General features: G+C 36.7%; 1 protein-coding gene across 4 annotated transcripts in view; it reads right to left on the reverse strand.

The window, feature by feature from the left end:
- Positions 1 to 15,842, reverse strand: part of ADGB (androglobin) — a 222,578-nt gene that overhangs the window by 83,137 nt on the left and 123,599 nt on the right. For all 4 annotated transcript variants that reach the window (XM_074397308.1, XM_074397309.1, XM_074397307.1 and 1 more), the window contains 3 exons: positions 2,508 to 2,541; positions 1,475 to 1,658; positions 947 to 1,010 (listed from right to left, as the gene is read on the reverse strand). In XM_074397308.1, coding sequence (XP_074253409.1) covers positions 947 to 1,010; positions 1,475 to 1,658; positions 2,508 to 2,541 — 282 coding nt within the window. The remainder of the gene's footprint in view (positions 1 to 946; positions 1,011 to 1,474; positions 1,659 to 2,507; positions 2,542 to 15,842) is intronic.

A 15,842-nucleotide genomic window follows, 5' to 3' on the forward strand; every position in this document is an offset into this window, starting at 1 on the left:
TCTGGCCATTTTCATCTGTTACAAGGGCAGTGGAAAAGTTTCAAGGATTCTTTACTTCCCCCCGCTCTGTGTACTGCTCATGGAGGTGTGGGATTATCATTAGGGGCTTGAGTGGCCTTGTCCTAAGATAGGAAAACATGCAAATGTTAGTACAGTTCAGTTTCCCAGAATACGTGTCCATAGCTTTTCTTAACATTCTGCTCAATATGTGGTTTGTTAATTATCTTAATCAACAATTTTTAAATTGAGTTCCTACCTCATGCCAGGAATGTTCTTATAAGTGGTAAACAAAAGGATACAGCCCTTCTAATGATGCCAACAGTAAGCAGGGGGAAGAATGGGCACAGAGAAGCACCCAGAAAGTTGGGAGGGTGGGAGGCAAATTCTGGGCAAACAGAGAGCGTGAAGCCAAGCCACTTAACTCAGACTCCATGATCAGCGAAGGGAAGCCTCACAGTGTCAAGAGCATTTAAGACGTTCTGAACGATTTCTAGGCATCAGCTAAACAACAGCAATGAGGATAAAGAGGATGAAAGGGAAGAAACTCCAGGGAGAGGGATGAGATGGGAGAAAAAATCCAGACATAATGGTGGAGTGTCCTTATGTTTTAGGAACCACATACTCTTCAGTAAATACTAATCGAAAGCAAATCTAGTGAATTTATTTGTGTATCTCCTTTACTTTTTCATAAATCAATTTTTTCTTAATCTGGATTTGTATAATAATTCAGGCCAGGATTTAACATAGTCAGATGGATCACACTTGTGGTTATGAGCTAGTGGAATTTTGCTTATTGCTTGAATAAGGATTAGTGGGAGACTCTAAAAATTAATTTTTAAAAATATAATGTTACAAGTTTAGAAATATTTCAAAATTTGAAGATGCTTCTATTGGTGTGATTCTACCAAAAATTTAAAGAGAATGGAAGAGATTCTAATATATTTACCTTAAATTCTGATTTTTGAAAGTTAAGGCAATATGAACTTGGCTTGTGGAAAATATATATATTTCTGAAAAAAAAGACATTTATAACAGGTTATTGTCATTATATGTAAAGACTAGTACTACATGTTCTTTTTTTATAATCAAATAATTGTAGGAAGAAAGTTAAAAAAATAACAACAGTATTGGGTCAGTCGCGCTAAAGGGAAAAGAATAATTCTAGTGAATAAAATTTCTTCATTTTAATTAAGAAACAAGCCTTTGAGGAGAAGCAGAAACTGGCCTAAGATTGGTTTGGCTATTAATGTGGCATATGTATAATAAATATATTTATTTTTACTTTTAAAATTTTTATTTGATATTATACCAACACTAGGCTGTTATTGGCTTATTTTGAATGATGCTAAGAATTAATAGGTTATATAACCACTATACTAAATATGCAAAAATAAATGCTAATATGAATTTGTGTACTAATGCAGCTCAGGGTTTAACTACGACATAGTCAGATTGATCCCATTGGGATACTTACTGAAAGCATACACAGAAATCTTTAAAATCTAACCATATTTCCTTAGAAACACCATTATTTATTGTAAGTTCTTCCTGTGACTTCTCCTGTGTTGCTATAGTCTGGCTGAATATCTCTCTTTCCAAGTTTAATCCATCACTCTGATGGGCATCACCCAATCCAAAGTCCATTTGTTCATCTGTGCCTAGAAGACACACATTTCAGGCACACCTCATATTGTTAAATAACAAGTTATTGAAATATGTAATATGATAAAGGGGAGTTTAAATATCAAAGTCTATTTTTGGGAAAATATTTACTGAGATAAATACATATATGGAGGTCTACACAAAGACACATTTCATACACATAGGAGAATGTAATCATAATTTATATGCATATTAGAGTATCCAGAAATTTTAAAATTACTTTGATAAATTTGTTCACACATTCTTTAGAGATTGTGAAGTTACAACATAAATTAGCTAGATTCTTTACTTAAAATCTTCTATAGATGAACATAGTCTTATAGGAGGGGATGGCTTAGACAACAGAAAAAGAAATAAAAACTTGAAAGATCTAGTATGATAAACGTGTTTCAGTAAAACATTTAATTACTCCCCATAGTCAGTGATTCTATAGCCTTAATTTATGTTTTCCAAGTAATGTGGCATACCATTCCTATAGACTTCCGGATCCAAAATTATACATGTAATACTGAATTTAAGTATTGGCCAAGTCTTTTATTTAGGAACTAAGGAATTTGCACTGAATGGTTTCAGTGTTTTGATCACAGGATGCAGCATTAAAATACACGAGCTTTATTCATGGGTCCTTAATCAGTTCCTGTTTTATTTTTACCTTTACCTTCAATTTAACCATTGAAATTAATATCTCTTTTTTTAAAGCCCAGAGCAGACTAGACTTGGCAAATCAAAGGAGACACTAAAGAAAGGCTGCTGAGAGCCAGAAGGGAAACTGTTAGGAAGCAGCGATGACCCTCTGTATCTTGATGTCCTTTGAAAAAAAAGTCACAGGAAGATTATTGATTTACCTTTTCCAAGTATAACTTGTGAAGCAGTATTTCCCTATGAATTAAAAGAAACACATTTTAAAACCATTATGAATTCAACAAAACATTGCAACTATCCAAAGCACCAAAGTTACTAAAAGAGCTAATATAGTTTTTTAAACATTGAAAAAATAGGTTTTTAAGAAAACTTACTAAAATATACTAACAGAAAATTTGTTTTTACTTTAAATACCAAGGGACATGAATGGAATTAAATAATTGACTGAGATTGAAGATCCAAGATGGCAGAATAGGTATAGCTCTGGAGTGCAGCTCCCATCAAGAACAATGCAGAGGGTGAGTGATTACTGTATTTCCAAACCAGTTTTCACTGCCCACAGACCAGGAGATTTCCAGGCCAAAAAGCGCCAGGAGTTTCCAGCACAGCTGTTAGAGCTGTGCCGTAGGTTGGAACACAGAAACTCTCACAAATCTGGACAGCTGTTTCAACTGGCACCTGGAATGCCTGGGAGACAGAGCCGCCCATTCAACTGAAAGGAGGGGGCTGAGACAGGGAGCCAGGTGACCTGGCTCAGCAGGTATCACCCACGTAAAACAAGCAATCTGAAATGCTCTAGATTGAGACTTTTGCAGCAAGTGCAGCTGAACCTGGGATGGTCTAGCTTAGTGCGGGGAGGGAAGGGCACCCACCACTACCAAGGCAGCTCTAACTACCTCTATAAACAACACCTCAAGGAAGTTCACATAGCAGGTGGGCAGAGCCTGTGGCAGCTCAGCAATAAGTCTGCCTACCCACCCTGATTAGACTAACTCTATGTTGGGCAGGGTATCTATGAAAAAAGGCAGCAGCACATCAGGAACTAATAAATAAAGCTCGACCTTCCTAGGACAGAGCACCTGGGAAAAGAGGTGGTTATGAGTTCCACTGCAGCAGATTTAAACGTACCTGCCCCGCAACTCTGCACAGAACAATGGAGCTCCCAGCACAGCACTTGAGCTCCTATAAGGGACAGACTGTCTCCTCAAGCAGCTCCCAGACCCCCATACACCCAAAGAGACATCTCATAAAGGAGAACTCAGGCCAACACCTGGCGGTACCCTTCTGGGAATAAGATAACAGAATAAGAAACAAGCAGCAACCCTTAATGTTCTACAGCCTCCAGAGGTGATTCCCAGGCAAAAAGGGTCTGGAGTGGACCTCCAGCAGTCCTGCAGCAGAGGGGCCTATTAGAAGGAAAACTAAGAAACAGAAAGAAATATCTTCAACATCAACCAAAGGATGTACATTCAGAAACCCCATCTGAAAGTCACCAACTACAAAGACCACAGGTAGATAAAGCCACGAAGATGAGAAGAAACCAGTGTGAAAAGGATGAAAACACCAAAACCCAGAACACTCCTCCTCTTCCAAGGGATCACAACTTCTCACCATCTAGGGAACAAAGCTGGATGGAGAATGAATCTGATGAATTGACAGAAACAGGCTTCAGAAGGTGGGTAATAACAAACTGCTCTGAGCTAGAAGAACATGTGCTAACCCAAGGCAAAGAAACTAAGAACCTTAAAAAAAGGTTAGTTGAAATGCCAACTAGAATAAACAGAGAAGAATATGAACGACTTGATGGAGCTGAAAAACACAGCACGAGAATGTCACAAAGCATACACAAGTTTCAATAGCAGAATTGACCAAGCAGAAGAAAGGATATCAGAGATTGAAGATCAACTCAAAGAAATAAAATGAGAAGGCAAGATTAGAGGGAAAAGGTGAAAAGAAATGAACAAAAACCTCAAATAAATATAGGATCATGTGAAAAGACAATCTACATTTGATAGATGTACCTGAATGTGACAGACAGAATGGATCCAAGCTGGAAAAGACTTTTCAGGATATTATCCAGGAGAACTTCCCCAACCTAGCAAGGAAGGCCAATATTCATGTCCAGGAAATACAGAGAACACCACAAAGATATTCCTCAAGAAAAGCAACTCCAAGGCACATAATCGTCAGATTCACCAGGGTTGAAATTAAGAAAAAAGGCTCAGCGCAGCCAGAGAGAAGGGTCGGGTAACCCACAAAGGGAAGCCCAACAGACTCACAGTGGATCTCTTAGCAGAAACCCTACAAGCCAGAAGAGAGTGGGAGCCAATATTAAACATACTTAAAGAAAAGAACATTCAACCTAGAATTTTATATACAGCCAAACTAGCTTATAAGCAGAGGAGAAATAAAATCCTTTATCGACAAGCAATTGCTGAGAGATTTCGTCACCACCAGGCTTGCCTTACAAGAGCTCCTGAAAGAAGTACTAAACATAGAAAGGAACAACCAGTACCAGCCACTCCAAAAACGTACCAAATAGTAACAACCATCAACACAACAAAGAATATATATCAACAGGCAAAACATCCAGCTAGCATCAAAATGGCAGGATCAAATTCAGACATACAAATATAAACTCTAAATGTAGATTGGGGCATTTAGCCCCAATCAAAAGACACAGACTGGCAAATTGGATAAAGTCAAGACCCATCAGTGTGCTGTATTCAGAAAACCCATCTCATGAGCAAGAAAACACATAGACTAAAAATAAAGGCGTGGAGGAAGATTTATCAAGCAAATGGAGAGAGAGAAAAAAAAGCAGGAATTGCAATCCTAGTCTCCGATAAAATGGACTTTAAATCAAAGAAGATCAGAAGAGACAAAGAAGGGCATTACATAGTGGTAAAAGGATCAATGCAGCAAAAAGAGATAACTAGCACCCAATATAGGAGCACCTAGATACATAAAGCAAGTTCTTAACCACCTGCAAAGAGGTTTAGACTCCTACACAATAATATTGGGAGACTTTAAAACTCCACTGTCAATATTAGATCAACAAGACAGAAAATTAACAAGGATATACAGAACTTGAACTCATATCTGGACCAAGCAGACCTAATAGATATCTACAGAAATCTCAACCCCAAATCCATAGAATATACATTCTTCTTAGCACCCAATTGCTCCTACTCTAAAATTGACCACATAATTGGAAGTAAATCACTCCTCAGCAAATGCAAAAGAACGGAAATCATAACAAACAGTCTCTCAGACCACAGGGCAATCAAATTAGAACTCAGGATTATGAAACTAGCTCAGACCCACACAACTTCATGGAGATGGAACAACTGGCTCCTAAATGTCAACTGGATAAACAGTGAAATTAAGGCAGAAATAAAGATGTTCTTTGAAACCAATGAGAATGAATACACAATGCACCAGAATCTCTGGGACACATTTAAAGCAGTGTCTAGAGGGAAATTTATGGCAATAAATACCCACATGAGAAACGTGTTAAGATCTAAAATTTACACCCTATCATCAAAATTGAAAGAGCTAGAGAAGCAAGATCAAAAAAAACTCAAAAGCTAGCAGAAGACAAGAAATAACTAAGATCAGATCACAACTGAAGGAGATAGAGACACAGAAAACCTTTCAAAGAATCAATAAATCCAGGAGCTGGTTTTTTGAAAAGATCAACAAAATAGACAGACCGCAGCCTGGTTAATAAAAAAGAGAAGGGAGAAGAATCAAAATAGATGCAGTAAAAAACGATAAAGGGGATATCACCACAGATTCCACAGAAATACAAACTAGCATCAGAGATTACTACAAACAACTGTATGCACATAAATCAGTGAACCTGGAAGAAATGGATAAATTCCTGGACATTTGCACCCTCCCAAGCCTAAACCAGGAAGAAGTTGAAATCTTGAACAGACCAATAACAAGGGCTGAAGTTGAGGCAACAGTTAATAGCCTCCCAACCAAAAAACTCCCAAGTCCAGACAGGTTCACAGCTGAATTTTACTGGAGGTATAAAGAGGAGGTAGTGCCATTCCTTCTAAAACTATTCAAAAGAATCTGAGAAGAGGGAATCCTTCCAAAATCATTTTATGAGACCAAAATCATCCTGATACAACAACTTGACAGAGACTCAACAACAACAACAACAAACTTCAGGCCAATATCCATAATGAACATAGATGCAAAAATATTCAGTACAATACTAGCAAACCAATTGCAACAGCACATCAAAAAGCTTATCCATCACGATCAAGTAGGTTTCATCCCGGGGATGTAAAGCTGGTTCAACACAAACAAGTCTATAAAAGTAAACCACCACATAAACAGAACCAAAGACAAAAACCACATGATTATCTCAATTGATGCAGAGAAGGCCTTTGACAAAATTCAACAGCCCTTTATGCTAAAAACTCTCAATAAACTAGATATTGATGGAATGTATCTCAAAATAATAAAAACTATTTACAACAAGCCCACAGCCAATATCATACCAAATGCACAAAAACTGGAAGCATTCCCTTTGAAATCTGACACTAGACAAGGATGCCCTCTCTCACCACTCCTATTCAATACAGGAAGTTCTAGCTAGAGCAATCAGGCAAGGAAAAAAAAAAAAAAAAAAGAAGGGTATTCAATTAGGAAAGGAGGAAGTCAAATTGTCTCTATTTGCAGATGACATGATTGTATATTTAGAAGACCCTATCATCACAGCCCAAAATCTCCTTAAACTAATAAGCAATTTCAGCAAACTCTCAGAATAAAAAAATCAATGTGCAGAAATCAGAAGCATTCCTATACACCAATAGCAGATTAACAGATAGCCAATCATGAAAGAACTCCCTTTACAATTGCTACAAAAAGAATAAAATACATAGGAATACAACTAACAAAGGATGCAAATGACCTTTTCAAAGAGAACTACAAACCAGTGCCAAAGGAAATGAGAGAGGACATAAACATTGGGAGAAACATTCCAAGCTCATGAATAGAAAGAATTAATATCATGAAAATGGCCATACTGCCCAAAGTAATTTTTAGATTCAAGGCTATCCCCATCAAGCTACCAATGACCTTCTTCACGGAACTGGAAAAATCCACTTTAAACTTCATATGGAACCAAAAGAGAGCCCCCATAGCCAAGAAAATCCTAAGCAAAAAGAAAAAAGCCAGAGGCATCAGGCTACCTGACTTCAGACTATACTACAAGGCTACAGTAATCAAAACACCATGGTACTGGTACCAAAACAGAGATATAGACTGATGGAACAGAACAGAGGCCTCAGAGGCAATGCCACACATCTACAACCATCTGATCTTTGACAAACCTGACAAAAATAAGCAATGGGGAAAGGATTCCCTGTTTAATAAATGGTGTTGGGAAAACTGGCTAACCATGTGCAGAAAGCAGAAACTGGACCCCTTCCTGACATCTTACACTAAAATTAACTCCAGATGGATTAAAGACTTAAACGTAAGACCTAACACCATAAAAACCCCAGAAGAAAACCTGGGCAAAACCATTCAGGACATAGGCATAGGCATAGGCAAGGACTTCATGACTAAAACACCAAAAGCATTGGAAACAAAAGCCAAAATAGACAAATGGGATCTAATTAAACTCCAAAGCTTCTGTACAGCAACAGAAACAATCATTAGAGTGAACCAGCAACCAACAGAATGGGAAAAAATGTTTGCAATCTACCCATCTGACAAAGAGCTAATATCCAGAATCTACAAAGAACTAAAACAGATTTACAAGAAAAAAACAAACAAACCCATTCAAAAGTGGGCCAAGGATATGAACAGACACTTTTAAAAAGAAGACATATATGATGCCAACAAACACATGAAAAAATGTTCATCATCACCGGTTATTAGAGAAATGCAAATCAAAACTACATTGAGATACCACCTGATGCTAGTTAGAATGGCGATCATTAAAAAATCTGGAGACAACAGATGCTGGAGAGGATGTGGAGAAATAGGAACACTTTTACACTGTTGGTGGGAGTGTAAATTAGTGCAACCATTGTGGAAGACAGTGTGGCGATTCCTCAAGGATCTAGAAATAGAAATTCCATTTGATCCAGCAATCCCATTACTGGGTATACACCCAAAGGATTATAAATCATTCTATTATAAAGACACATGCATATGTATGTTCATTGTGGCACTGTTTACAATAGCAAAGACCTGTAACCAACCCAAATGCCCATCGACGATAGACTGGACAAGGAAAATATGGCATATATACACCATGGAATACTATGCAGCCATAAGAAATGCTGAGTTCATGGCCTTTGTAGGGACATGGATGAACCTGGAAACCATCATTCTCAGCAAACTGACACAAGAACAGAAAATCAAACACCATATGTTCTCACAGCTGGGTGTTGAACAATAAGAACACATGGACACAGAGAGGGGAACATCACACTCTTGGGTCTGTTGAGGGAGCCAGGGAAGGGACAGCAGGGAAATGGGGAAGTTGGGGAGGGATAACATGGGGAGAAATAACAGATATAGGTGATGGGGGATGGAGGCAGCAAACCACCTTGCCATGTATGTACCTATGCATGATCTGCACATGTACCCCAGAACCTAAAATACAATAAAAAATAAAAAGGAAAGAAAAAATGGACTGAGTAAGCTTGTCACATTAAGACACATAATATGTTAATTTATTAAATGATCGAATCTTGTAATAAGAACTAAAACAGCAATATTCCTAAGTAGACATATTACTTGGCACAAGATATCTGCCATTAATATAGAGAAATTCATAAGACTATGACTGGCAAGTAATGTACAGAACCTAAAAAGGCTGATTTCAATTATAAAAATGGCTCCTGAAAATTTTAACAAGGAATTTAAATTGAACTCATGTGTATAAATTTTGTTTTAATTATTTAATATCAAATAATTGTGTTCTGGAACAAAATTAAAAATAAATGTAAAAAGTAAAATGGTATAAACTCATACAGGCTAATTACAGGTAATGTCAACAGTATTATTTTAATTATGTAAAGTGGATGAAAGAGAGAAAAGTAGAGATGGTTCAATACTGAGTTAAAAGCAAAGCCTATCCACGCCTTAGAACCTCAGAAGCAATTAGCAGGTATCTGAGGAGAGAATGAGATACAGACTGAAAACATATAAATGGGTTGAATGTCTATACATGGAACTATCCTTCTTCTCCCTCATCTTTCTGCTTTGGCATCCAATCTTCTTCTACCTAAACAGGACACTTTAAATGGAAATTAAATGAGCAGTCTGTTAATCTGAATTCACAGATACTATGGAAGTAGAAGAGTCCACTATACAGACAGCAGAGGAATTAAGTGAAAGTCTACAAGCTAAGTGCTGAGACTCTCAGCTTCTCTGTGCTGCTTGGCCTTTGTGGATGGACAACTATATACAATTCGCTGTGAGCAACCTTACAGGACCATTAACTGGAGAAACTGATCAGAGTCAGGGAAAAAAAAAAAAACCCAAGATGCACATTGGGAGCCAGACCCACATCCAAATAAAACTCATTCATCCCCAATTATCCTGTTAGAGCCAACAGTTGATAAACTCTGCCCATGCCATTAAGCATCTTCTAACGAGCAATTCTTTGGTAACTTAAATTACTTAAATATATTTTTGCAACGAAGTATTGCCAAACAATTGAGGAGGGAATCTTACACGAAAGGAAGAAGCTAACAATTATGGGTGGCAAGATTCATAGAAAACAGAAAAAATATTATGAGGAGCGATTTTTGAAAGATTAGTAATATTGGAAAAATAAGAGAATGCTTATCTATCAAATAACAAACTTCTACAAAATATAATAAAGAACAAGAGAGAGCGCTTAGAAACTAAAAACAGAATAAGTGGAATAAACAATAAAGCTTTAGGCACTGATGTTGATACAAGACAGAGACAAATTACAAAACTCTTAGAAGAAAACATAGAAGTAAGCTTCATGACACTGGATTGGGCAATTATTTCTTAGATATGAGTCCAAAAGCACAGGAAACAATATTAAAAATAAGTACATTGAGCATCAAAATAAAAATAAAGAGAACTTCTATACATCAAAGAACACAATCAACAGAGTAAGACTGCAGCCTATAAATTGGTAGAAAATATTTGCAAATTATATATCTGATAAGGGGAAAATACAAGAATATATGTAGAATTTCTATAAAGAACAAAAACAACAAAATGACCCAAACAATGCAATTAACAAAGAATTTGAATAGACACTTCTAAGAAGATATACAAATGGCCAATGGCACATGAAAAGATTCTCAATATCATGAATCATTAGAGAAATACAAACCCAAATTACAATGAGATACCATTTCATGCCCATTAGGATGGCTATCATAAACAGTACACACAGAAAATAATAAATGTTGGTAAGGAGGTAGAGAAATTGGAGAGGCACTACTGAGAATATAAAATGGTGTGGTCACTATGGAAAACAGTGTGGTGGTTCCTCAAATGATTACCATTGCCAGCAATTCCACTTGTAGGTGTATTCCCCAAAAGCATTGAAAGCAGTCTCAAGGAGGTATGTGTACACCCAAATTCATAGTAGCATTACTCATGATATCTAAAAGGTTGATGCAACCCAATATCTATTGAGGAATGACTGGATAAACAGAATGTGATACACATATACAATGGAATATCATTCAGTATTAAACAGGGAAGAAATCTTTACACATGCTACAAACATGGGTGAACCTTGAGAAAATTAACATTATGCCAAATGAAATAAGTCAATCACAAAACCCTAAATACTTTATTATTCCACTTACATAAAGTACCTGGAAGGGTCAAAGTTATTGGAACAGAAAGTGAAATGATGCTTTTCATGGGCCAGGGAAGGGGAAAATTAAAAGCATTTTTTTTTTTTTTTTTTTTTTTTTTGAGACAGAGTCTCTCTTTGTTGCCAGGCACCAGGCTGGAGTGCAGTGGCATGATCTCGACTCAGTGCAACCTCCTTCTTCCGGGTTAAAGCATTTCTCCTGCCTCCGCCTCCTGAGTAGCTGGGATTACAGGCGCATGCCAACACGCCCAGCTAATTTTTGTATTTTAATAGATACAGGGTTTCACTATGTTGGCCAGGATGATCTTGATCTCTTGACCTCATGATGTACCTGCTTCAGCCTCCCAAGGTGCTGGGATTACAGGTGTGAGCCACCATGCCAGGCCCACAGAAGCTTTTAAATGCATATAGAGTTTTACCTTTGTAAGATGAAAAGAATTCTGGAGATTGGTCGTACGACAGTGAAAATGTATTCAATGCTACTGAACTGCACACTTAAAAACAGTTAAGATGGCAAATGTCATGTTGTATGTATTTTATCACAACTAAACATTTAAAAAATATTTAAAATAAGAACAGATTAAAATAAATGAGAAAAAATCAAGTACATTAGAGAATAAACTGGGAGAAAGGTAGTGTAATAGAATATCCAGAAAGCAGAGAAAATGAGAAGAGAAAATTCTAGAGGAGGTTGTATAAGAAAATTCTCCAGAACTAAAGTGGTTCGTGAAGTATGCAGCACAATTCATGTTAAAAAAAAAAAAAAAAAAGGAAAAAAAAGAGAAAGAAAAGACCTGTGGGTGGTGCAGTGGCTCACACCTGTAATCCCAGCACTTTGGGAGGCCAAGGTGGGTGGATCACCTGAGGTCAGGAGTTCAAGACCTGCCTGGCCAACATGGTGAAACCCCATTTTTCTTTTTTGTAAAAATACAAAAAAATTAGCCAGGTGTGGTGGTGCGTTCCTGTATTCCCAGCTTCTTGGGATGCTGAGACAGGAGAATCGTTTGAGCCTGGGAAGGGCGGTTGTCATGAGCCGAGATTGTGCCACTGCACTCCAACCTGGGCAACAGAGTGAGACTCTGTCCCAAAAAATGAACAAACCAAACAAAAAACAAACAAACAAAAACAACAACAAAAACCACACCAAGGCAAATGATAGTGAAATTTCATTACGCCGAGAATGAAAAGACGGGCCTACAAAAGTCACATATAAAAGATCAAGAATCAGAATATCAGCATCTTTTTTTTTTTGGTCAGGGTCTGGCTCTGTTGCCCAAGCTGGAGTTCAGTGGCATGATCTCAGTTCCTTGAAGCCTCCAACACTGGGCTCAAGCCATCCTGCTACTTCAGCCTCTTACATAAAGTACCTGGAATGGTCAAAGTTATCAGAACAAGCATAGCTGGGACAACAGGCATGCAACATCATGCCTGGCCAATGTTTGTGGGGATTTTGTTGTGGTTATTTGTTTGTTATTTTTTGTAGAGATGGGTTTCACCATCTTGCAGAGGCTGTCTCAAACTCCTGAGCTAAAGCAATCCACTGAGCTTGGCCTACCAGCCTGCTAGGATTGCAGGTGTGAGCCACCATGCCCAACCCAGAATACCATCTTTAAATCAAGAGCAATGCTTAAAATTAGAAGACAGGGAATTAAATAAGACCTTTAAAATTTTGAAGAAATTACTTCCAAATTGAAGTTTTGTATCCTGCCAAAATATAAATTAGGTGGGAGAATGGAACGTAGGTATCTTCCAGCATGCAAGTACTCATAAATTTTACTTCCTGTACATCTTTTCTTAGGAAGTATTGGAAGATGTGCTACACCAAAATTAGGGTTTAAATCATGAGGAAGAAAGTCCCAAAATAAGTAGTCCATCAGAGGAGAGAGACAAAAGGAAGTCTAAAGGTACCAGGAGCAAAGTTACATCAGTTGGCATTGAAACAAGAGAGCAAAGGAGTCCATGGGATAATGTCTCCAAAAAAAAAAAAAAAAAAAAAAAAAAAGAACTGGCATTTATAAACTATTTGATATAATTGTCTATAATTGTCTATGCAGAAAATGCTATATAGAGAGGTTTTAATTTTTTTAGTGTTTGGGAAGGCCTACTCATGCTTCATATAGTAAAGTGAGCAAAGAAAAAAGTGCAGCAATTTGCTTATATAAAACCTTGTGTAAGAAATGTTATCGTGTTTGCTTCAGAAGTAACAATCCTTACAGAACCAGAGTGTTGATTCAACCAAAAATTATGGAATGACAAAATCTGGAAGATAGGGGAAAGTGTAGATATGGGATAGTAACTGAGTTCAGGTGAGCTAAATCCTTATCTTCCATCATAGGAAATCAAGAGATAACGTCGAAATTAACAGATCAAGATTTAATAGCATGTGATCATTCAACAAATATGTCATGGTGTTTGCAATATGCTAGACATTTTCACAGGTGCTGAGGGAGAAAAAAATATATAATAAAATCAATATCTCTGCTCTCATGAAGCCTACTATTTAGAATTATGGAGCTACACAAAGAAGAAACAGTTAAATAAAATAAAAGTGGGTGACTGGACAAGATTGAAAAATGAGGAGGTGTAGGGCATGATGGCTATTTTTTTATGATGATCTTCTGGATAATTTTTGTCTCTTTAAAACTATTACAATCCATAATTTAATTTTTTAAAAACTTAAAAATTGTTAAGAGATATTCATTCTCCTCAATCACCTGTTAGTCTCTGCTTTCCAATTAATACTAATGGATTTGTTGATCTGTACATGATGTGCCCTCCAGTGTGTCTTATACCATCATGTAAGCTATCACATTCAACAAATAAAAGCCAAGCCAATTAAAGAGGAATTTTTCAAAGTTTCATTATGCTTTGGAACATCAGTTTGTAGATACCTTCAATCTCCAAGAAACTATTGTTAAAATTTAGAATCATATTGACAAGCATTATCATATCATAATGGCTTGAAATTTTATTATAAAATTTGAAAGTTGCATAAGAATTTATACAAAAAGATTAATTGTGTATCCATATGGAAAAAAATAAAATTGGACTCCTCATTTAATGTCATACACAAAAATCAGCTCTCAATTAATTGGATTTTATAAAAGCAAAACTGTAAAATTTTAGAAGATGATTAGAAAAATAGCTCCATGACCTAAGAATAGGGCAAATTCTTAAACCAGATATAGAAATCTCAATCATATATGATTATGATTATTGGTATATAATCACAATATATATGATTATATATGACCATATATGATTATATATAATATGATTTTATATGATTGAGATTTCTATATCTGGTTTAAGGAACCAGATTTATACTTAACCACATTAAAAATAAAAAGAATACTTGTTTACACAATATTCAGAAGCTCTTAGCAGTCATATGGCAGAATAGGACTTTCTTGTATTTGCCCTCTGCAGAAACGTCAATTTGAGCAATAATCCACATAAGCAAATGTCTTAATAAGAGCTAAAGAAACTTGGTGAAAGGTTATACCCACTGGATATAGCACAGAAATAAGACATATTGAAAAGGGTAGGAAGGACAATTTTGCATCGCACTCCCCATCCAGGCAAAGAGAGATCTTCTACTTGGAAGAAGGAAAAAGAAGTAAGCACTGGAGTTTGCCTTGGACCCAAACACAGGCTGGACCAGTGAATCAGTAAAGTAAATCCCTAGCAAGCCTAGGAACCAGGCCACCCCAGTAGACCCTGTTATCTGTCTAGTTCCCATAAACTGAGGTCCCAGGTCAACCCTTGCAGAACCTGGTACTCTAGGTCTATGCCAGCATCAGTCTAGCTTCTATGGACCCAGACTTCAGGCTGGTTTCCAAGAACACACATTCTAGACCCAATCCTGCAGACCTAGGTGTCAGGGTTGCTCACCTACTGATCTAGGTACCAGACTAGCCTGCTTAAGAAATACAGTAACAAACCTGCCTGTCGGCAACCTACTAAGAATCTCTAGATGATCTGACTGGCAAAGGGCTTTCCCAGACAAAGCCAGTCGGCAAAGATTAGAATAATTTACTACTCTTTTAAATTTACAGACACCAACACGTGGTTACAAGGATCAAGAACAATGGAAACATGACCTCACGAAAAGAACAAAATAAAGCACCAAAAGCCAGCTCTAATGAAACAGAGATTTATAATCTGCCTGACAAAGAATGAGAAATGATTATTTTAAAGAAACTCAGTGAACTTCAAAATACCAAAAAATAATTAAGTGATATCTGGAAAACAATGAACAACTAAGACAAGAAATTTAACAAAGAGATAGGAATTATTATAATAAATTAAACCAAAATTCTAGATATGAAAATTACAATGAATGAAATAAAATTTTAAAAATGCAAGACAGTGTCAACAGCAGAATCAATCAAGCAGACAAAATAAACTATGAAATTGAAAACAGGCTATTGGAAAATATGCAGTCAAAGGTGAAAAAAAAAGGAAAAAGGACAACATGGTTTATGGGGCAGTATCAAAAGAGCAAATATTTGAGTGATAGGAGTTTAAAAAAGAGAAGAGAGAGACAAAGGAGTAGAACTTCCTTAAAGAAATAATAGCAGAAAACTTCTCAAATCTGGGGAAAGTTATATATATCCAGGTAGAGGAAGGTCAAAGGTCTTCAAAATCAGATTTAATCCAAATAAGACTACACCAAGACACACTG

The sequence above is a fragment of the Saimiri boliviensis genome, chromosome 4 (genome assembly GCF_048565385.1).
Source record: "Saimiri boliviensis isolate mSaiBol1 chromosome 4, mSaiBol1.pri, whole genome shotgun sequence".
NCBI classification, from domain to species: domain Eukaryota; kingdom Metazoa; phylum Chordata; class Mammalia; order Primates; family Cebidae; genus Saimiri; species Saimiri boliviensis.